Source organism: Archocentrus centrarchus, chromosome 5 (genome assembly GCF_007364275.1).
Source record: "Archocentrus centrarchus isolate MPI-CPG fArcCen1 chromosome 5, fArcCen1, whole genome shotgun sequence".
In the NCBI taxonomy this organism is placed as follows: Eukaryota; Metazoa; Chordata; class Actinopteri; order Cichliformes; family Cichlidae; genus Archocentrus; species Archocentrus centrarchus.
Window position 1 is genome coordinate 30,187,332 of NC_044350.1, and position 24,279 is coordinate 30,211,610.

At 38.8% G+C, this 24,279-nt stretch overlaps 1 protein-coding gene across 4 annotated transcripts in view; it reads right to left on the reverse strand.

Annotated features, from left to right (window-relative positions):
* Positions 1 to 24,279, reverse strand: part of igsf21a (immunoglobin superfamily, member 21a) — a 191,724-nt gene that overhangs the window by 2,455 nt on the left and 164,990 nt on the right. For 3 of the 4 annotated variants that reach the window (XM_030730366.1, XM_030730364.1, XM_030730365.1), the window contains 4 exons: positions 14,773 to 15,253; positions 8,425 to 8,525; positions 6,493 to 6,685; positions 3,660 to 3,698 (listed from right to left, as the gene is read on the reverse strand). In XM_030730366.1, the coding sequence (XP_030586226.1) occupies positions 3,660 to 3,698; positions 6,493 to 6,685; positions 8,425 to 8,525; positions 14,773 to 15,253 (814 nt within the window). The remainder of the gene's footprint in view (positions 1 to 3,659; positions 3,699 to 6,492; positions 6,686 to 8,424; positions 8,526 to 14,772; positions 15,254 to 24,279) is intronic. The other variant, XM_030730367.1, reaches the window with a different exon arrangement.

Here is a 24,279-nt window from a genome sequence, read left to right on the forward strand (position 1 = left end):
TTTTTTTGAAATACAGACATCCATTTCTCAAACATTCATTTCCTTGACTGTCTATCCAATTCGGAGGGAAATACAGAAATGCATATCATAATTATTGAACTCCTTTATGGCACTGCTGTTTTTAAATCACTTACTATTAAAGCTACCGCATGTCAGGATATAAATAACCTATTGGGAGCTCTCGCTCTATAACAGCACCTGTAGTTATTTCACCAAAATGCAACGATGTAAGAAAGACCTAGACAAGAAGAACACCATCACCACAACAGTGAAGCATCGATGCAGAGCTGTCCTGGTGTGGGTGTGTTTGGCTGTTGTGGAAAAGGGAAAAATTGACTTTGACTGACATTATGGATTTGTTGAAACACCACTAACGCCACTAAGCCCAACGCACACGCCTGATGGTCACCTCAGTTCCTGGACATGGACACATTTATTGGAGACCTGAGGTCAAAGAATCCTATTAAAAGCTTTCTGATATTGAATCTTTTAGGAGAAAATTCAATTTATATTTTGCACCATTAGCAAGCTCAACATTATGCTCTCAACAGTATGTTGACGCATGTATCCACTGGTTATTGAAGTGCAAAATAATATACGGCGATGTCGTATCACTGAATCAAAATCCCACCAAAAAGAGCAATTCAGCCAGTTTAGCCAAACACAAAGAAATGTTTTATTTCTCATTATTGAAAAATAAAATGGCACTAGATATACTGATCAATATTTATATTTATAATGTTTGTGCTTGTGCTGCTATGGCTTTCTGAGCCTCCCTTGTGGATGTCTTACATACAGAGAGGCTGCTGAGGAGGGGAAGTTGTGAATGACTGTGGGTGTGTCTTTGCTGATGTAACCAACAATTTGCCCCAGTTGTGTCGAGGCTGTGGCTACAATCACGCTCACTGTGAGAGTGACCACACTGAGTGTCACAAGACTCAGGTTCAAAATGTAATCTGGTTGGACCTGTTAGAAAACACAGCCAAGAGTTTCTAAAGGGCCTACCCACTCTGTCCACTCTGCCCACTGAAAAATGTTAATTAGTATGAGTTAGATCACAAAGAGTTTTAAAATGTAATCAGGGCTCCATGATAAATCATTTCTGATAATTAATTTTAGAGCGTTATCTGACATTTTACAAACATTACACTCCACTCTAACAATGCAAGTCATACAACATAAGACAATAACAACTGGATCCTTTCAATAAATACCTCATCTCATTTGATAATAAGCCCATCCAACCATAAGATCATCATCTGAGGTTCCCTTCCAGTCCATAGTCATAGATGCAAGTCACCCAGCCATCTGTTTACCTTCAGTTTTTGGCTCAGACCTCAATGCAATTCTGCCAACCTGATTTTTTTTAGACAACTGGGACTGATTTCTGTGGCAACATGTTTTTTTTTTTTTTTTTTTTAAAAGAAGAATGACTTTACCTCAGATGTGCTGGATCTAAAATGTCAGCTGGAATCATAATGCTTCGTTTTCACATGAATACTTTGACTCCAGAGAAGCTTTAAGTTGAGTTAGCTGGCTTTACAAATCGACGTGACATTTCTGAGAGTGGTTTTGACATATCTGTTTGCATGCCCAACAGTTTGGATCCTTTCTGATCTGGCTTCTGTTCTAATAAAGGATTTTGGAAAATATCTATTATATGATTACTACCCAGGGATCTGTCTCAGTGCACAGGATGCATTTTCCACTATAGGGTGAATACTCCAAACCGTTGATGCTTACAACACCCTTGGCTGACAGGTACAGTACTATGTGGCAGAAAACACATCACATTTGTATCCACAATTCACTCATCTATTAAATCCAGTTCATTGATATATAGCGCAGCTTGACAATTTGTATGAGAGACAAGAATTCTAGTCTATGACAGCCTTGACTGACTGGCAGCTGTGGCGCTTGCTACTTGCACCAGATGAGGAGTCCAGCATTCAGGCATTAAGCTCCGGCACGTGTGTAGTGACCTCTTGGGGCTATGTTGTACCAATTTGACTTGCATGCAAGGCATGTCTGCGCGTCCATGCTGACCTGATTCTGTCCTTGCTGTGACACACCTGCTCCTGTGCTTACCATAGCATTTGCATTCTTAGATTTGCATCCCTAAGATATGACTCGCAGAGAAGGGAGCAGGAGAGGAAGATAGGGGAAAAACAAATCGAAAAAAGGAAGAGTGACCAAAAATGGATATTAGAAGGAACATAAAGGTTTATAGGAAACAGAAAAAAAAAAAGAGTAAAGTCCTTGCTGGACTACAACACTGCTCAAATTTTGCCTGGCTGGGGTAGTTAAGCTTAAAGACAGCCCCACATGCCATCTGCTTGGGAAGCTGTTCTCACTGTTTATTGGGACAAACATAGGCAGTACACACATGCACGAAGGATTATACTTTAGGCAAATATATCATTTAAATGCACTTTCCAGTTCAACAACAGCAAATCCTTGCAAAAAAAAATAGTATAATACAGGTACTTTATTAATTCTAACTACATCTACAAAGTAAAAGATGTTACAATTATGCAGGGCACATCAATGACTTACTTAAAAATACAACAACAGCTAATAACTAAATTCTTATGTTAGGAATCTACAGGGAGTGTCATGATGTACTACATCACTTTCCTGAGCATGGAGAAAATTAGACTAGAAAGAGTCTCGCTATGGTTGACTTGCCTTTCCTTATTTCTGTATCTAAACTCTGATTGCTGTTTCTATATAATCATACTTTTATTTCAGTCTTGGTGATTCATGATTGAGAAACCCATCAAGAATCCAAACTCTGGCTTTCTAACCAGCACTGAATGTTTTCTTATACTACAGCATAATCTGCACTCCACATGAGGCCAGAGTGATGGAAAATCTGCATCAAAAACAGAGATTGTGAGCTAGGCTCAAGAGGAAAAACAGGAAAAATAAATATGATGGAGGAGGGAAAATAGAATAAGCAGGGAGAGGGGAAATAAGGTGGTGACAAAAGGAAAAGAGCAACCAAAAATGGATGAAGCACTAAGAGAAACTGGCACTGGCAGGCAGAAAGTGGGTACAAAAGCCGAGGAGATGGAAGAGAAAGACAAACAGAAAAAAAATTACAGCTGAAAGAGAGAGGGAGTGGCAAGAAAACAGGAAAGATGGAAAGGTTGTTGTCACAGCCTCGCAGCTTCTCCTGACAATCCCTCATCTTTACATATGATAATCTCAGAAGCCGCAAATGAGGCCCCACTGCATATATGAAACACCAATAATCTCACACTCAGCCATAAGTGACAGGCACGGTTAGTCAGTGGAAGAGGCTTGCTGCTCGCTGGTACTGAACATCAGCAAAGATTAATCCTGAATGAATCACTCTCATGCAGCCTATCTGGGGCAAAGTATTCAGGACAGAATCAAAAACATCCACCTGTCAATACGCTGAATGTTGAAACCGCAGTCGGCTAAAGAATTTGGTACTTTGATCAGTGCTGCATTCCTGCACACATTTTCCGACTGAACAGACTGCAGCGTCACAGTTTGCTCTCATATTACGTACGGCATTCTGGAAATATGACGATCAAACGATAGAGCAGGAATTATGAGATTATATTGATGACACACACGCACAAACACACACTCACAAAGCTTGTCAACTGTGTGGCTGAAATACTTACTGTTCTGATTCTGTGTATTTTTCATCATGCTTGGATTTTCTGTTGAAAAGAAAAAAAAAAACATCAGACAGTTAGTGTACACAGAAATTAATTATATGGAACAAAAAGGAGAAAGAGTTAATTAAAAAAAAGAAAAGAAAACATTGTATTGTCTGACAAGTCGTGGCTTCTACTGACACTGAAATGCAAAGTTCCTGTAGCACGTGCTAAATGGCGGGTCCCCAGTGGGAAAGACCGGGGCCGTAAATGGACGTGGGAACACACAGCACTGCAGCACAACAACCAGAACAATTTTAGGCAGCAGCGACATCAGTGAACTACAGCTGTGGCTCGGCAGTCTTGGAAAGATGCTTGCAGAAACCGACTCTACCTTTAATAAGTAGCACTGATGTACCCTGCACAATCCACTGTGACCGTGTATTTTCAAAGATCTCACAGGGATAAAGTAATTACAAAACGGGGGAGCAATGGGTTTTCAGAGTATTGGCAACATCCCTTAATTCCACTTTGTGAGCTATTTTTGGATGTTAGATTTTGTATATGAGCAGGTGGAAGCCACATATAAAGCACAGTGTGAAACTTTACTTGTCTCATTGCAACCACATTAACATAGCGGCTCCTCTGAGAGGCCCGGAGAAATTAAGTGTGCGCACTCTCCATATGCACGCTTGTGTTTGCCTACCCCTGCAAATTTACATAAGCATACATATCTGCGTGTCTCTGCATGTGTGTGAAGTACAGTTGTCTTCCTCTGTGTTTGTCACTACTGGGTTTCTCATTTCTGCTGACTCATTTCACAGTCATCTGACTGGATATTATCACTGAGGGTGGATAGAAATGTACATCATCAAGACGTGAACGCTGCCTGTCATTGGCGGAGGGTCTCTATAGCAAGCCATCATTACACTCTATTATTCCTGATGATGTATACTGAACATTTAGTGAAGTGAGCAGAGGCCCCAAGTACTTCTATCTCTTCATCCCCCCCGGCAGGTGTCTCATCTCAAGGCCATGGGGGATGGTGCCAAGGTCACTTAATCACCATTTACTTCCCCTTAGAGTGAGTGAAGGCAATCTACAAGGAGAAGGCAGACAGATGGGCCATACTAGGCACATAGCCCATGACACCTGAGGATGCATCAGGGTGTTAAATAGACATTAGAGCTCCTCCTAGCAAAACGCTTCCCAAGGTAACGCCTGCTAAAGTGGCACTTTCCCCTTAAAGTGGGTTCTTATTAGTCCTGCCCAGTAATTTGTACATTTGGTGACATACTTAAACCCTGTTCACATGAGTGTCTCAGGCACAAAGATAGAAAAAAGGAGGATAACATATTCTTTGTTTCAGAGTTGCTCGAGTACAAAAATGGTGTCAAGTTGATTTATGTTAATAGGGCACTCCAGGGCTGAAACCCATGCATGTGCATACCACACATTGCTGAACTTAAAAAAAAATTCCCTGTTTTTCTTGTTCAACTTGACATCTGTGTAGTACAAGTGTCAAAATTCCTGGGTACACAAGGACTGTGTAACAGCGACGGCTGTATCTATCTATAGTTATCTGAGCTTTTATATAAAGGTCTCTGTTACTTGAATGCGTCACAGCAGATCTATTCAAACATGACTGAGCATCTTTTTGCATCCGGTATGCAAAAGGGATTAGCAGCATGGCTAAGGGAAAATTGTGGAACATGATGTCATCAAGAAAGATGTGCTTAGTTCTTACAGGAAGCATCAAAGATTTTTAAAAGTGGGGCGCCCGGGTTGCTCAGTGGTGGAGCAGGCGACCACATGCATATGCCATGCTGCGGTGCGGGCGGCACGGGCTCAAGTCCCGGCCTGTTGCCAATTTGCCCGCGTGTCCTCCCCTATATCCTTCCACCATTTCCTGTCTCTATGGACTATCGATAAAATCTGCTGTGGCCAAAAAGTTAAAAAAAAAAAAGATTATTAAAAGTTATTTTGTAGTTGACTTAAAGACAAACGATGTCTACCTACTTATGGCTTCAACTCTACTGTGAAGCCATTTAAACCAAACAAATCTGAGTTGGATGTCATTTACAATATAACTCTTATGACTCTATATCTGAGACCAACAGATTAAATTGTCAGCACACTCATGCAAAGTGACATTTAGCTGTAACAGGAGTTATTTCATTGAAACTCTCGGAATGGCAGATCCCAGTTCTTCCATGAGTGTCCAGAGTAAACAGAGCCAGAGGAGCAGGGCACACAGATACAACAGAACCTGTAAGCATTCCAGCTCCCACATCAACACCAGTAAATGAAGTATTTCCAGTTTTTGATGAACATTTTACTTTGGCTTTGCCATTGAACAAAGTGCTTTTCTAACACTGCCAACAACCAAGCTCTTTGATTTTACCATAGGCCTTTGATGCCATAGCTCTGTTTTGGTGTTCAAGTGAGAACAGCTGAGGACGTGCCATTAATGGAATAGTCACTAAATCCCTTGCTAGAGAATAGCTATTCTCAAAAGTGCTGCCCTTAAAAGAATGTGTTGTTGAAGCAATTACAATCTCTTATTAATCACACACTCAGCAGTGTTAATGATTTATATCTAAAGGTGGTCACATAAATCTCTTAAGTATTTTTCAAAGATATTATAGATGCATTAAAATGAATTTTGTAGAATTATGCACTTTTCTTTGACATTTAAACACATAAAATGTGTGGCTATGGAACAGTGACAAACAATCTTTCATATTTATTGTCCTCTAAATGATTAATCAAAATTAAATGTGATTTCAGTTTAACTGCTAGTGTAGCAGCTGTTTCAGAGCGGGACCAGAGTGTGCGCAGAGTTCAGTGTACATACCAAAGACTATGAGGCGCGTGTGCGTATCTGTGGAACCCAGAGGATTCTGGGCTGTGCAGCGATACATGGAGCCGTTAAGCTCAGCTGGCACTCTCTCCAGAATCAGCTCCTTCCCCTCTCGCTCAGTGCTCCCATCCAGCAGGCGGCCCCCCACCCTCGTCCAGGTGAAGAGTGGCTCAGGGAAAACCTCATTCTATCAGCACCCAAATGGGATGGAAAGAAAAATAGGAAGGAAACAGGGGGAAAAAAAAAATGGAGATGGGGGTGTTGAAAGGGCAGTACAGAGAAAGTCTGTGCGTCTCAGCCAAGAGATTAAAAGCAAAGTATACATGAATAATACAAGCTCCAATTTCCCCCTAATGCAAAGGCAAGTTAACAACATGCATTAATAATCACGCTTCACTTTACAACAGTTTTTCACAGATAGGGGTTTGTAGCACTCTAACTCTGCATCCTCAAAGGAAAAATTACATGACAAAAATGAAACATTTTAATGATTTCTAAAGAAAATGTTCCAGTCTCCAAGGCTGCAGGAGACTGAAATCCTGGTCTAAGGGCTATCTTGAAAAGTCAACAAGATAACCTCTCATTTTGAGAAAAAACATAGTTAATGAAATTGGTGTAGAGCTGAAGTCCTGTGTGTGTGCTATCGGAGCTAACGGCACTGAAAAAGTAACTGTCAGTTTGGTTCTTTTTGCTCAAGAATAGTTTTCCTGCAGAGGTCCGTGAACTCAGAAAGCACCAGCTTATCTGGCAAATTCACAAAAGTAGGGTGAAGCAAAACAAACAGCAATTTCAGTTATGGCTAAAAAAAAATGTTTATACACCCAGAACACAGTTTGGGCTTGCTCCACAGTTTTTCAAGCACAAGGGATACTACACTAAAGATGTAAACAACTCTTTGCAGTGTTTTAAGATGAACACTTGAAGCTGCTGCACCTTTTTTTTTTTAGGACAACTTAATAGGTACAAATTTAATTTACAAAATATTCAAGTGTGACTAAAAAAAAACAACAACAAGAAGGAACAGAACAGTAAAAGTTCCTCTGTAGAAGGACCATCAATAATAAATTCCCCAGAGGAACATCTTATTTCATCGGAGAGGGGGGCAGCAAAATTAGTCTTGGCACTAAATCTTATCTACTTGTGAAACCCTAAAGCCTAGGGTCTGGGGAAGGATAAGGGAAATATGCTTTCTGATCAATCTGTATGCACTGATGCCTATGCTGCCGAAGGGCCCAACTGGCTGTATGCCACAGTCAAGCCTGTTTATAATAACCGATCTTAACCCTGTTCAAAGTAAAGCTTTAAAAAAAAAATCTTAAGGTCACTGGGCAGACCCACATGTGTCAACTAGCTCAGTGCACTAAACCACAAACAACAACAACACAGAATTTAAATTTTGTCTCATAAAAAGAAAATGTAATTAAATGTGAAATCTGATCTATGATTCCTATAGATTCACAAACACAGTGACTGGGAAGTAACAAAGGCTGTTTTATATCAGGATTAGCCCATACTCTCTTCACCTGAGTGACTCTAGAGGCCTGGATCATTTCTGTCAAAGATATCGGACCACCCAGAGACCATTCACATGAGGGACGCCGGCCTTTTTGGCAGAATTTGGCACAAAGAAAAACTCAGATTTTGGAAAATGGAGCAGGAAGTATGAAAGCAATATGGATAATAGACTAGGCTGGAAACTGATGCTAAGTATTTACAAGTTAATTTATTCATTTTCATGTTGAGTTTTATATCTGAGGCTTTACAGAGAACAGTCTGAAAAGATGTAATATTTGGGATTTTGCCTGTGTCCAGCAAAGTGGTCACTAAAGAGGAAAACTAAGCAGGCATAGCTGCACACGTGCACCAGTCTCCTCCCATTCTAGGCATAATTGGCCCCTTCATTTTCTTAAAAGCCCATGCACTTACCCCAGGCGATCCTACCTGGAATCCTTGCACAGTGATGCGCACTGTGTCCCCTACCTTTGCCCTACTGGGGGACATCAAAAGTTTAGGACCCTTAGGAGCAGCTGAAAAGAAAAAAAAAAAAAAGACAGACAGACAGACAAAGGTCATTGTACTGAGTATGGGTAGCAAATCCTCCTGGACACCTGTTTTGTCGCAGAGGGAGGGATACAAATACAATTTCCTGTCTATTAAGGTCACAGGCCGAGAGGCGAGGGACCTTCAGGTTCTTTCATCCAAAGAACTGTGCTGGATTTGTTCCCCTTTGGAGGGAAAAGGAACTAAATTGGGTAGATACTCATTACTAGAGGAGAATGGGAGTGCAACGGGTGGAGTGTGGAGGCAGTGAGATAAGGGACACTCACAGAGCTAATTCCCTTGTCTTGGTGTGGACAGCAGCCCCCAGATGGCTTTCATTTGGACCATCTAAAACAATGGGGCGCAAGTAGGAGAGGGAGCAGCCAGATTCTAATATCATGGAATTGTGAGGGGCCAGTGGCTGTCCTGTGTATGTAGTGTTGAGATAAAAAATAGTGATTTGCATAATGCTATTAAAAGGTAAGTCATTTCATTACAGCTAAACTGCACAGCATGCTGTACTAGGACAATATAAGCAGGTTCTGCACGATTTGTGATGATTAACAGTTCCCCTAAAGATAACTGCTCCAGACGTCGCACGGTTCCGTATGTTAAACAAATGGATTGAGCATCACACGCAATGAGACTAAAGCCAAGGGCATCCTATCAGCAACGCCTGTACAATTCAACCCAGGAGTTCTTCAGTTTAATTTGGTTTGAACTCTTAGTATAAATCACACTGGGTGTTTGTTTTCATTGATGAGCTAAACTAAAGCATAAATAAACAAACAGACAAATGACCTGTACTTTTTAGTTATTAGTCTGGAAACAAACTGTCCACTGTTACTAATGAATCACAGACTTTTCTTGGGCAGTCACTGACTACAAGCCTGTATCAGACTAATGGATTTAGAAATTACACTGTGGATTGTGCACGTGGCATCGTTCGTGTACAATATCCTCTTCTAGGCAATCTTATACAAAACTGCAGCGAACGCAATTTGAATTGCATGAAAATTTGCAAAAGGTGCAATGCAAAAGTTGCAAAAGGAGATATTATTATTCTTGTTGTTGACAAATTTCAGCACCACTTGATAATTTGTTATTCTGCATATATTCGTCCAGACTCTCAGGAGCGTAAACTGGTACCAACTCCAAAAAGAAATTTTGGCAACAGCAACCATCAGAAAAAAAAAAATAAATCACGGAATATAGTCACATATTTATCCTGGCATCCAAACCACAGACATCATGCGAGCAGTTTGACATGAGTGTACCATCTCATGCTGAAGACGGATGGCATTTAACAGGCTAGTTTTGGCATGGCAGCGTGAAGCACTATCTTTCCACCTCCTACGCACTAACAGAAGGGTATTTTTAAATACTGGTGTCGTGGCGTCACATAGTGCTCGCAAGGCATATGGCCGGGAAGATGATGGCCAATTTCTGGGACTTGCTCCAGCAGTGACAGTTGGCATCCTACGTCACCATCTTTGATTATGGCAGCATGCAGTGTGGTGGACATGACACAGCTTCTCTGGGGTGAGGGCATCACAGGAGAAATGAGCCATGGTCCCGTGACACCTAAGGTCACCTAAGGCCCAGCTTCTTCAAGAAAGAACTGTTATCACTTTAGCAGAGGTCAGAGAATAAGCATGCCCCCCAGAAAAACAACTGCGCACCATGCATCAGGTGTGCTTTAATACCAAGAGAACACATCAACAGGTCTGCCCAGCTGTACAACAGACTTAAACCATTGAAGGGAACCTGTCGTATTAGCCGGGTGACTGGCTCTGTTAAAAAAAGGAGAAGCTGAAGAGGCTTGCAAGTGAATTTGAAGGCCTGCCTGACTGCCGGTCTGTTCTATCGTGATGAATCAGGCCCTCCTGTATGTTATGCATTTCTCAGATTCAGCTTACACACAGACTGATGGCTATGGGATTATGTTGCAGTTGAATAAAATCATACATAGAGATATATAGCAACACATTACATGTACACACACAATCCCCATAATATTCACACATGCAAGCACACACACACAAATCACAGACGTGTTCCTGACTGAGCATCTGATGATCAGGGCTTGGCAAAGCAAAGACTGTGGACTATTTAAATGCCTGGATCTCTTCTCATTGCTGTAGGGTGTAGTGACGTTTCCAGCTCTTGTCTAATAATGTTCCTTTAAATCTAAGCAAAGAACTTCTTTTAATTTTTAACATACAGTGTCCATAAATGAACTGATGTTCATGAATAAAATGATGATGATCTCATGAAGGTGAATCACTTGTTTTTTAGACTTCTGCAGACCAACACCAGCACCGTTTTCATTTGTATGGCAAGCACAGAGCCGTTCATGAATATTCATGAAGTGTGATACAACATTGGTCGATTGTCAGACTGTCGTTCTGTCTCCTGTGGCGATATTAAATCTCTGAAAGATTTATTACTTATGAGCACTGAAAAGATCTTCCTTTCATTTCCTGACCAAACACACCTGAGAGAACCAAGAGGGGGTGTGTGTATGAGTGCAATTATCCAGTTATAGCTGCATAATAAATGAACTGGGTATGTAAGTGATGAGAATCCTAAAGTGAACTGTTTTACACAGTCACACTGAATTAGAGTTACTGAAATACTCTGGAAGCTGTGCGCCATTTAGTCTTGCAATAATATTCAACATAATTTTGTACGTGAATCACAACCATATTACCTTTTTTTTTTTCCAAATACTATTCCATTCCGAGATGGATCAAGCTCTGAGCAGGTCAGCGAATGCTTTGAATTTCAAGTATGCTCTAATTACAATCAACAAACGCACATTTTCTGTTCTCATTTTTTCCAAGGGATGCTCCTTCCATCTCTTTAAAAGAACAAAGGTAGCGCTAAATTAATGACTTCAAACAGCACAGGAAGGCTTGTCAAAATATTAACACTTTTGACATTTAGCAAGCGTTTCACAGGGCCCGTTTCCCCTAGGTCGTGTCATCTGTATTATCAACATGTGAAAAAGGCAAAGAGCTGTTAGAATCCTTACAGCAATACTTTGTCTTACAAAGACAGCTCATGCCATTATACCTTCAACTGATGCCGCCTGTCTCCCACTAGCAAGTGATGTAGTATATTTCTATTCACTTGGGAGATGAGGGTGACAGTTATTACGTTTTAAAAGACAATTTTGTGGTATGAGAAATTCCCATTTGAAAAAGTGACAATGCCAGTCGTAACAATTGGTTTTTTAAATAAGGGCCAAAGGGCTTTGTCAGACAGTGGATCCTCTTCAGGGATTTGGCTGGTATTATTTCATATTTTTCCTCAATATCAGTGATTTCCATTAAAAGTTCAAAACCATCAATAAATTGATATAAATACTATGTCAAAGACTGGTATAACCTATATTATTTCTTTGTTCCTTAGACCACCATCATTAAAAGAACCACAATAGATGCCAAAAGGTGAAACAGCCCTTTAATAACTTGTATTAATAACTTGTATTAAATTAGCTTTATACACTATCCTGCAGCCGTGAATACTCACATGTCCACCAAAAAGTGTATAAATATGCAAATGAGATCAGTCCACAAATAATTAATTTATCATATACTTTGTTCAGGTAACATTTGCTCAGAGAAACATGCCCAACCTTAAAAAAAAAAAGTATATATTTATGATTAGTTTTAGGTTTTCTTTTCTGCTCATGATTTTTGTCTAAAAAGATGCTCCCATCTCCTCTAATTGAGACCCTGCAGATTCAACCTATTTACCCACATACACATATGGAATCTGGCATAAGTTTTTCTTGGCATACAAGATGTGAAGAAATAAAACTAAACCTAAAATCCCCCCTAAATTCAAAAACTTTTTTTCCTAAGGAATAATCTGTTAGATAACAATTAAAAGAGAGAGAGGGAGACTGAAGATATCAAATTGCTGTATAAATTAATTATTATGGTTATTATCATATATGACAAGTGTCTTTTCATACAAGTATTTGTGAATAATACACTTGTATGACTTAAATATTTCAACAAAGTCCATTAGTACTGCCTTCATACAATTTTTGGCAGGCTTAAATTTGGCAGGCTCAAATGAAAGCCTGTGGCTTTCAAAAATGTTCACGAAAGCCTACATTTTTACTCGCCCTCTAACCCTGTTTTTTGCAGAAGGAAGAGAACATGGTAGCGCCTTCCCACTTTGATAAAGCAAACACTAAAAATCTTAGAAAAGCCAGAGAAATTTTTAAAAGATTGCTAATAAACTGTGTATTTTACCATTCCTATACCTACTAAGTCACAAGTAGATAAAGTAGATGAACGACACTCCTGCTCAGCAGCTACCTCTCTCTTAAATGCAGCCAGACTTCTGCTTTACTAGTAGTATGCAAAAGGCAAACCCTGTACTCCAATAAAGAAGGGGACCATGAACAGCAGTTGTAGTTGGGGTTTTACACTCGTGGTACCGATTCCAAAAGTTGCTGTAAATTTTCCCTCAAACAAACAAACAAAATAAAATGTGCCATTTATATATGAAAAACCAACTTTATGACCCAATACAGATGTTTTACTTTATAAATACAAATAATATCAATGACTACAATTTTGATTTAAACTCACCTACCATCAAATTGTTCCCTATTTGTTCCCTATGTTCCAGTCCCCCAAAACTAAGCCTTTCAGTTGTATTGACTAACATATGATAATTGAAGGCATCAAATATTTTTTAGAACTACATATAGTCGCATTGCACTTTAAGATATTTAAGAAAAACAATATTTTTTAGTAAATCAAGCAGAGTCATTTATGTATATCAAGACTGTTGTCACTATTGTACATATTTAATTCAGGTCGGTAGAAGTTTTATTCTCACACGAACAGTACTGATAATTTTTTCTTCTTTTCCTGCAGAAAGAAAAAGAAAAAACAAGCCTGGATTTAATCATAATAATCCTCATCAACAACCTCACATTTCTGTTGTTTCTGACTGATTCACAGCTTTTGGAAGGGTTGCAGCATTTACAGAAAAACATAAAAAAGGAACCATTAAGTAATTAGTTTTTATTTATTTATTATTCAGTCAGCATCAACAGAATATTTGTAAAGTTCAGAACACCTTAATATGCTGCATTATATTTTTGACATTTGAGTAAGTAATTAATTTCTAAATGCATTCACTAAGTACTTACTGTAGTTGTAACCACTGTTGGTCACCAGCACTGAAAACGAGGACTTTTAATTAAATGAAAATTGATGATGTGACATTGAAATACTAAGCCAGCCACAGTCTCCTCATTCAGAGACTTTTATTTTTATTTTTTTGCTTTCAACCAGCGCTAACTTTTCATGGAAGACATTGTCTCTGTTTATCATGTTAGGATTGCCTGGCTTCTATCCAGGAGTGTGATGCCAACATGCTGCCTTTGAAGTGTTAATTGGATGTGCTGGAAGCCATCTTTGTTTTTGGAATTTGAAAAAAAAAAGAAAAAAAAAGGAGAGTATGTGTCTCTGATCAGATGCTATTAAAACTTAATTTAAACTTAAAGTTTTCCTTTAAAGTATTACTCCTGTTTTCTGAACTCAGTATTTGTATATTTGTTCCATCTGCTTTGATCATTTGCAGATGAACAAACAATTATAATCCCGATGCCACTGTGTATTTCTCCTTTAGATGGAATTGCAAAATCAAGACTCTATCTCTCTGTTTGACAGATTATACCACATTACTAAAGAGCTTAAAGGAGGTTTTCACTGAGGTTCGAAGAAGGGCACGTCTCTGACAGTGTCTTTCCTGTAATATAACATTGGTCAGTGTGTCTAAATTCTCATCTGACTTCTCTAATTCAGGCTGACTTTTTCAATAACGCTACTGAGTTAACTCAATCAAGCAACAGACAGCTCGATGAATTGCCCTGTCATTCACTGTGAGTTTTGCATTTGGTGCTAAACTTGCAATCTGCTCAGCTGTAACACAATTAAGCAGTACCAAATGAAAATCAGTGTTGTTCTGAGTACATTTGCAAGGCAGACGTAAGGAGGCCCGGTCGGTTCCCAAGCTCGGCAAGGGGATACAAGGAGACAGCAGGGGATTAAAATGGAAAAGAAATGAGAAAAGAGTGCATGTCTTGCAGTGGTTTGGGTGGCCGGGGTGGGACGGGGTAAAGCGGACAGATGAGCAAAAGGTCTGTGTGGGAATAAGCACAGCATGCAAAAACAATGCGTTAGACAGCCGCTTACTCACCTAGAGTGACCTCTGTCTGCATGGGCATGGACAGTGCTGGATGCTTCACTTCACAGCTGAATAGGGCATCATTATCTAACTGAGGGTTGAGGGTCCAAGTGAGACGGGCCTGTACCACCACAGAGCCATCACTCTGGGGGATGTGAGTGTGACTAAAGTAGTAGAGTGGGTCCGTGCTATGTACCCAGCGGGGGAACTCTCGGCTCACTACTGTCTCTGGAATGACCTCTGTTGCGGGGCTGGGTTCGTAGGCCTGTTGTCCATGAGTGTGGACACGTTGGGGACTCTCTGTGTACAAATGGGCTGATCGTCCTTCAGGGTCCAGAAGGGAAAGGGACCGCTGTAACTTAGTGTCATCAAGGTCCCTGCTGATCAGTGGCCTGGCTCCTCTGACCCCTGCTGAGCTGCTTCCCTGGTCGCTGGCGGATGGTTGAGTGTAGGAGATCACTTCTATCAGCTCACCATCTCGCTTAAAGTACACCTGATACAGAGAAGCGTCGAAAGAGAAAAACAGATGGAGAGGAGAGCAAAAAAGAAGAAAAAATGGACATATTAAACTAGATACTTTATCTTTAGCAGAAGGGAGCACAACAATGCATGACTCCAATTTTGCCTTAATAGAATATTTGGTCACTGGGAGGCATCACAACAAGCTGCGCGGTAAACACAATATTGACATATTAATTTCAACACCGATTCTCATTTTAGTTCTATTTTGGTGTCAACAAGTAGTGAGGGCAATATTTGTCATTTCACCTGCTTAATGCAGCTGAATGGTTACAGCCTGTTGCTTACTCTGTCTGCTGGCTGTTTCAGGCTGGGAAGGCAGCATACAGTGAGATTAACAGATCGACAGAAAAGATTAACAGAAGAGAGAACCCACACGGTACATTTTGTTTGGCCACAGATCCATTACACTGAGCATAAAATGTGAAAATATTCTCTTAGCTCCCTGTTCTCTGTGGTCTATCAGTATAACCAGCACCATCCACAATCTTGTATCTTTCCTTTCTTGATTGTTTAATATATATATTAAAGCAGTTTTAAGACATTTGAAAATGAGCTCATTTGCTGTGTCATACTGCGGTAGCTAGTGCTGCAGTCAGGGATTTCCCTAAATATTAGCATTTCCTTAGCATTTCATGAGTCACATAACTTCTCTAGCTGCCTTATCTCACAGCAGAGAGATACTCCCATTTCTGCACATAACCTCCAGATATTAGCATTGAAGCAAGGTTGTGTAGTTACTGCCTGTGGTGTTTTTTGGGCTTTTAATGAGTAGAAATTTGAATCCATAGTTCTTTGGGGGTCCTTTGGCCATTTGAAACTAGTTTTTCAAAGACCAAAGAATTATTTTTAAAGCTATATTTCACTGCCTTGTATGTGTGTTTTGAATAGAGATGGTACATGCATGCGTGCAGCTATCTCTTGGGCTAATTTACCAGCCTACATTTGTAATACAGAACTTTACATCACAGCTTTACATTGTATGACTCACTGAAAAGAACTATTTACATTTAAAGTGAGAGTACCGTACTCTGTGTCTCCCATGTCCAATGTGTCAACATTATTAAGACTATAAAAATAAGAAACACACACACACACACACACACACACACACACACACACACACACACACACACACACACACACACACACACACACACACACACACTTCTTGAAGTTTGCTTCAATAGGTTCCTAATATGTACCCAGCATTCTTCTTTGTTTAAAGGTAACAGTGTAAATATTATGTTTAGTGTTGTGGCTTATTACATTGAAGAATGTGTAGTATTTTATGTCTAATAACCAGGAATCAGGACTGTAAAAAACCAAAGGTATCTATTTACAGTCCTGATTCCTGGTTATTAGACATAAAATACTACACATTCTTCAATGTAACTGTTACCTTTAAACAAAGAAGAATGCTGGGTACATAAGGTAGGATTAATTCCAGCATTATAATGTAGTAATAGTATCTTAATATCCTAGCGCATATAACCATTTTACCTTATGTTTATGAGGTTACTATCATAAGTCAGCATTTAAACATTCTAATGCACAGATATTATCATTTTATGGCTAGCCATTTACATATTGTTACCAACATATTACTATATTATTATTAATTGGATTTTGTCCTACATATGCTATTTCCACCTTATTGCAATACTTCTGATACAAGACAGATACTTGTATCATATTACTTTGTTAATTAAGTGGTAATAACTTGCTAGTTCCATATTTTTACCTTGTTGTTTCTACCATATTATCCTACTATTACTACATTACTGTCAAACTGTAACACAAAGTTACCACAAACTTTAGTATTTAGTATAAAAGTCAAGGATTTCAAATTAGATACTGAAATATTCACACATATCTATTTGTTTGTTTACAAACAAAGAGGTATGTTTTAATAGACATACCCGTCTGAGTCACATTCACTTCATTTTTACATCAGCTTTAGTTTTAAATTACTGATTGACGATGCTGTCTCTGTGAGCCCTACAGGACAGAGACACTATCATTACGAGCTGTGTTGTGCTGCTGGGCAGTTTTCTGGTATTTATAGCCAACTCTAAAAAACTTTCTAATGCAGAGGAGACCTTGCTCAAAGGCATTCAGCACTACTGGTTGTTGTCAGTACCAAAAATAATAACAATAATAAAAAAAACACTCCTTCACTTAATCAACTTGACGCTCCTTCTTATTCACTCTGAATTAGTGTGTGGCCCCATCTACCTGCACAGCACCTCCAGTACAGAGATTGACTCAAATAACACTGCTTCTTTCTTTCTTTCTTTCTCTCTTTCTTTCTTTCTTTCTTTCTTTCTTTCTTTCTTTCTTTCTTTCTTTCTTTCTGTGGCTGTTGTAGTAGTTGTACACCAATGCCCCCCCAACAGATTTAAGTTAGACTGAGTAATATAACAGTCAAACGTTTCCCATTCATATCAATGTGTAAGTGTGTCCCAGCCTTTGACTGGTACTGTATTTGTTAAAGAAAAAATTTTGTTGAGCTGAAAATGGATGCTGTGATTCTTCTTTTTTTCACTATCAAGCACTGTTGGATGAATTCTGCCAATTTACATCTACAAAAATAGCACCTGTACATCTGCACATCGAAGAGGAACAACATACTATATTCCCTTCCACTTATATGTTCATGACATGTAAGCATACACCTTAGCTCAACAAATGTGTCCACACACAAAACAAAGTTCTTCAGAACTTGCATTCATTTGGTAATAAACCACATATAAGGCAAACTGTAATTTATTCCAGTGATTAACATTTTTTCCTCCACCATGGTTTCTACCAGTCTCCAACATCTCTCAACTTTCATCTGCACATACTTCATGTGCTGAGAGCTTAAAATTCAATAGCACAATGGGAAGTAGAAACATCAGCCTTATCCACAGTGACCTACTGCATCTGCTGCTAATTCCTACAGCTACTCAACAACTTGCGTAGAGAAGAAGCTTTTGTCAATGTGTACTGCAACACCTCATTAATTATCCCAGCAGGTGGAGGGAGAGCAATGCGGATTAGAAAGATCTATGCACCTGTTCTCTAGCTTTTGTTGGACAAAATGGTGTGGGTACACAATAACACCTGTGTTGGCTATAGATTGGTATAATAGGGAATTAATTCAGTAAGCCTAGATAACTGATTTGTTTCCGTAAACATTAACAGACAAGTTCATTTATAGGCATAAAAGAAATATTGATTACATTTCTGAATGACTTAACAGGGTGCGCTGAGCCCCGTATTGCGTCAGCTCTCGACAAGTCGGAAATAATACGCTATTGAGGTGTTACCCCCAGCAAAATATCAAGCATCAGTTTGCCGATTCATAGTAATCTCACTGTGACTAAAGATTTTTTTGTCACCTGTCTGGTTTAGTTAAAAGAAAAGGAATGAATGGATGTTTCATCAAAGACATGAATAAAATGAATGACACAAATGTAGCTGCAGGGAGAAACTAAAGTTCTATTTCTGTTTCATTATTCTGCAGTTCTGCTCCTTTCCACTTCCATTAACAGCAGATCACATATACAGTGGAACGTGGATATGGAAACACTGCAGGTGCAGTTATAAACAGACATATTAAATATTAGAGTCTTAGAAGAGCTAAGTGACACATGTCATTTTAGATTATTTGTTATGCTGTCTAAATGATTAGAGACTTTCTTACTGTGTCAAGATTCTTTTTGCCTACAATCCTCACTTTTGAGACATTTTCTCTTTCTGCATTACTTATGCCTGATTTACTGAGCCATGCTATGTGAATATTTGATGTAAATTATTAGAATGTGCAAGCTTTAGCAACATTCTGCATGTATAAATATGTGTGAGAAGTTTTACTGTATTAATGAATAGTTTAAAACTAACTCATAAGACATCACATACTTAACAAATCTGGTTTAGGATTAAAATAATCTGTAAGAGTGGAATAAAGTTTTGCAAGGCCAATATTTGACATCTTGTGAATTGTTGTCTGAAATTAATTTCATGGCATTTCTGAATGTACGCAGGAGGAAAGAGACATGTGACAGAGGTCCTTGCATGATTTGTGCGGCAACAAAATAAGCTAACAGGACCCCGTCTCTTTGTAAACATTAATTTGAATCAACGGATTCATCTTAAAATCTATGCACAATTAAGGAGACATCTGTCATCACTGCTGTCTTGGTCTATTTTTTTTCTTTAAGCTACCTACTAATTTGCTAAAAATCCCATTTCCCACATTTCCTTGTTTGACAGGCACAGATAATGGAAAGCACATCACTTCTTTCATTCTGTACAAACGAGAGAGCAAACACTGATTAATTTTCTACATGTGATTATAAAGCAGCCAAAATAACACCGAGGGTGTCTCTCATTGTGACGCATGTCTCCAAAAAGGATGATAACGCTTCACAAAATGACACGGGCACTTCTGTTGGGTGCCGCTTTAGAAGAATCGCCTTTTGCTGCATTGTGTGTGTTCTGATTAAAACACTTATTTTTGGTATTCAAATAAAAATTGTTATCGGTCAGTAGGTTGTCACACAACAGAAAATGTCTTGTCTTTTAGGATGGCTTGATTTCCAAACATACTGTCGTGGGAAATAATAAAAAAAGTACATCTGTAGTATCATGTAGGAGATAAGGTGCAATATTACAGTCTCTAATCACGACAGCGGCTTATATAATGCATTTTGCATTTTGCTGCCCTAGGACCTGAACTGGAATGTTCACTCTCATGTAAAAGAGGATTTTTGAGTGCTTTTGGCATTGTGGTTCTATTATTCTCTTGCAGTGCTACTGCACGGAATAAAGTGATTATCAATCATGGCTCTGTTATAAATCCCCAAATACTTCATAGTTCAATATATGCAAACAATGAAACCAGACACAAACCACTTACTTCATTCCGAAATGAATTAACACAGAAAAAAGAGATATGTAATTCTAAGCCCATATACAATGCCAAGACAGTAATGAGTGGCATAAGGAGGGTTTTGCATTCCCCTGTGAATAGACTGTGATGAGAGCACCTGCACTCTGCTCACTGCCAAAATGCCCCCACCTCACTAACATCACGAATCCAAAACCTTTTCAAAAATGTAACAATAATGCACTGGTCCATATACACCTTCATGTTGCTGCAATTAATCATGGCAGTGTCAAAAGGACAAGGCAGTAATTTTCATAGTGACAGAATGATTCAATGGGAGAGCAGAAGCAAGAGAAACGGGGGGAGAATGAGCAGAGATGCAGCGAGAGAGATCCTGGCCATGGCTTAATCAGCTTTCCTTCTTATTAACTGTCATTATCTTTCCTCTTTTCAATCAGTGCTTGCTTGTGCTGTGAGGATGTTCTAATAGTGGCACTGGGAAGCTATTATTGATATGTCACCAGCTTGCTTCAGTGCTTCAGATGCAGACAGATCTTGAAACATAATGGCTGACACTTAACTCATGCGGTCCATTATATGCAGCCCCCTCAAAGCTGCAGTAGGGGAATTTGATGTGTTGGGTGTCTCCAAAAAAAGTGGTGAGAAGAGACATGTTTAAAAAAAAAAAAAAAAGTACGAACTTGCAGACACTGGAGATCTTTAAAGAAGTAAAATGTGTGCAGTAAAATGTAAATATTGTTTATTATTGGTTTATTACTGTGAACTATAGCATATTATATAATACACAGTAGCATACTTGCCTAGCATTTCTAATAAATCTGAAGGGGTAATATGTTGGCTAATATGGCCATGCCCATTAACCGATAATGTCATGGAAAATGTACAACATCTAAAGTAGCATACTCTACATCACACAGAAAAGAAAAAAAAAAAAGTTTAACATTGCCCACATTTGCATATTTTTTCATTTCTAATATGGCAGTTAAAGAACCAATAAAAAAGAACATAGTCAGCCAGATGAAGGAACAGTAGGAGCCTTATGAAACTGTCTGGTATAACAAGACTTGCAACAGTATATTGGATGAAGTTCAGCACTTTCAAATTTCTATGCTAAGCCAGAGTCAAGTATCAGACATTATGCTGGATGCTGAAAGGATGTAAAAGGATGTTGCATAGCAACAGGGACTTTTTCGTTTCTTTAAGACAGCCAAACAAAATTTATCAAAGCAAATACAAAGCTATGTCTGCCTAGGACAAAAGACATTTTGTATTGAATAGTCTATAAAAGTACACAGGGTTCGTCTACACAGTGATAAGTCGTCCATGCTGAGCTGACATATGGTGCTTGTACCTGTGGTTGGAGCGGAACAGTGGAAAAGCATAACCACATGCGCACATACTCTTTCTGTAGGGTAAGATAGTGACATGATAATGTAGTGACACGGCACTCAAAGAACCCTGAACAGAAATGTATCGAAGAAATTCTTAATGCCAAGGAAAGAGGTTATCCTGCCACTCGAAGAGCTAATCATCTGCTGTATAAAAGCCAAACCAGGAAACATATAAACCAATCATGTTCTTTCACTGCAAGTGCACAGTTGGGGTTCACAGCATTTTCAGCTGTGTGGTGGCAGACAGCTATTGTTATGGTAGTAAAGCTGTAGGTGCACTTACTGTTTTTTTTTTTTAGCTTGGCTGTCTACATCCATAGCATGCACTCTGTCATATGCTCTGACTACATGAGCCAGATATGTTAATCATTCCTGCTTTCTAAAATAAAATCATACCTGAGGAATGAAAATAAACTAGATTTTGGGGCAAAATGAAATATATCTTTATCTAGACACTAAAGTATGTCCCAGTGACCAGAGAAATTAAATTTACAGGTCTTTCCCAGGTCACTTAGCTGGAGGCTTGGTTTTATTGCACAAAAAGTAAGTGCCCAGAGGTACAATTACAAAGATGGCTGCCGGGTGGCAATACTTTTTTCTAGAAGGACTTTGGTAGGAAGTCTTAAGACAAATTTGTTCTCTCCATAAAGCTGGCATAGAAGCAAATGTAACACATTCGTGAAGGCCTCACAATATGCAGATGTTTCCTCTTGCTTGCTATTCTACTCCCTTTCCCTTTGATGCTGGCTCACTGTTTTTTAATCAGCTGTTTTTTCTTTTTATTTGAAAATGCAGCTGGTAAAATGAGATGAAACAATTTGAAAATCTCATAGCTAAAAAAAAGCTAGCAAATGCTACGGTTTGCTAAGGAAGTCTAGCTGATCTGCAGCATAATTAGGAGCTCTCATTTTTCCTAGCCAGTCTTAGTCTTTACTCTAATATAGTACCAGCAGCCATATTCTGAGCATTGCTTAGCCATAAGAGGACCTGTCTGTGGCAGCATAAAAGTTTTGATGCCCGAGAACATAAAAGTTGAGTGAATTCACATTAAGATGACCTAATCTTTAAACAATCTATAAAAATGTGTTTATGATAACAATGTATCAGTGGGAATGAATGTAAAAATAATGTGACAATGTGAAAGGTCTTTTCGCTCATGGTGATGTACTTAGAGAGAATCATAACTTAGAGCCGCAGCTCTGCTCAGCTTTATGGAGCTCTATAATAGGTTGCAGATCATTGTTTAGTTCTCTGGCCTTCCACTTCACTGCTGTGGTTCACTCTCAGCAGTTTCATTGTGTTGTCCTCGGCTGCTTTCAGGTCTTAAAACTCACTGTACACTCAATGTGCACCAAAGCTGGTACTGAAAATGTAAATAATCAAATGTAGATCATTAACATAAAGAATGAAAGCTGTTAAAATGTTATATTTTTAGCATTTCTGTACATTCAGGGATATGATGCCACGAACAGGTTGAAGATATAAAACACGACTGCATCTTGCAGCCTGAAAGCCAGTCAGTATAAAATTAGTTTTATCTCAGGTCTATGTAAATACATCTCATGCAGCCCATTCTTCAAGTCTAAAGTAATAATCAAAATCACAAGTTTTTTCTTTCAAAAACTAAGTGGAAAATATTGTCATGGATTAAGATACTTTGGTGTGTGAAATACTACTGAATGGTCATATTTACGAGCTGTTGCTAATTGCCGGCTCAATCAATTTGGTCAGATTCTTTGTAATTTGTGAGTCCCTATTGAGACCGGGCTTGCTATGATATGACATTGAAAATAGAGCTGACGACAGCTCATTCTGCAACAAGCCTCCGGCAGCAGCACCGACAAAGACTTAAATGAGTTTCATCAAAAAGCAAATGGAGCTGTTTGAAGTTGCAGCCACATAACTGGGCCAAAGCAGTAACACTCAAGCAAATACTTACAAACCTAATAATGAGGTTTTATTATGGAGCATGACCAGTGACAATAGCATAAATAGAACAAATGGACTTGTTTAAATGCCATATTTGTCCTCATGTGCAGGCAACATATGAATTAAAAACAATGCCAAAACAAAATGTTATTTTTCTCTAAGTAATTTTCCTTTTTTCAGTCTTTTATCTAGCAGCTATAAGCCTAGCTTTATTTCAAAGCAAGCACTTCTTAGCATGCCATGATTTGTCATATCATAGTTATCAAATATTAAAATAGTATGCGACAGAACCTTGTGATACAACCGTAGCAGAATAAACCAAAAACAGTCGAGGAAGGCTCAGCTTCTGAAATGATTATTTCCATGTAGTTTACAAATGAATATTTTTTTGGGTTTTTACTGTACCACAGTTAAGACTTGAGATTAAATCGACCTTTTAAAGGGCTTAGTGAGACTGCAGTTTGAAAATCTATTCTCGAAACCTGTCAGAGATGGTTGGCCAGGTTTTTGATTTATTATAACAGTACACAGCAACTTTGACAGGCCATGATCAACTCCCCACTGAGGCAATGTTACCTTTCCAGCTGAAAGTGTTTTTTTTCTCGTGTTCCTTGAATCAGCAGACTTGGCTTTATATCTTCTATTGTTCCAGTCCAAACAACAATGTCTGTTTAAGGGTAATAAGCAATACTGAAATGACTTTCTGTGCAGGCAACCTGTATGAGCTGTGGCAGTATATCTCTTCCCATAGTTTTATGTTTGACACAAGTAAATTCATTTGAA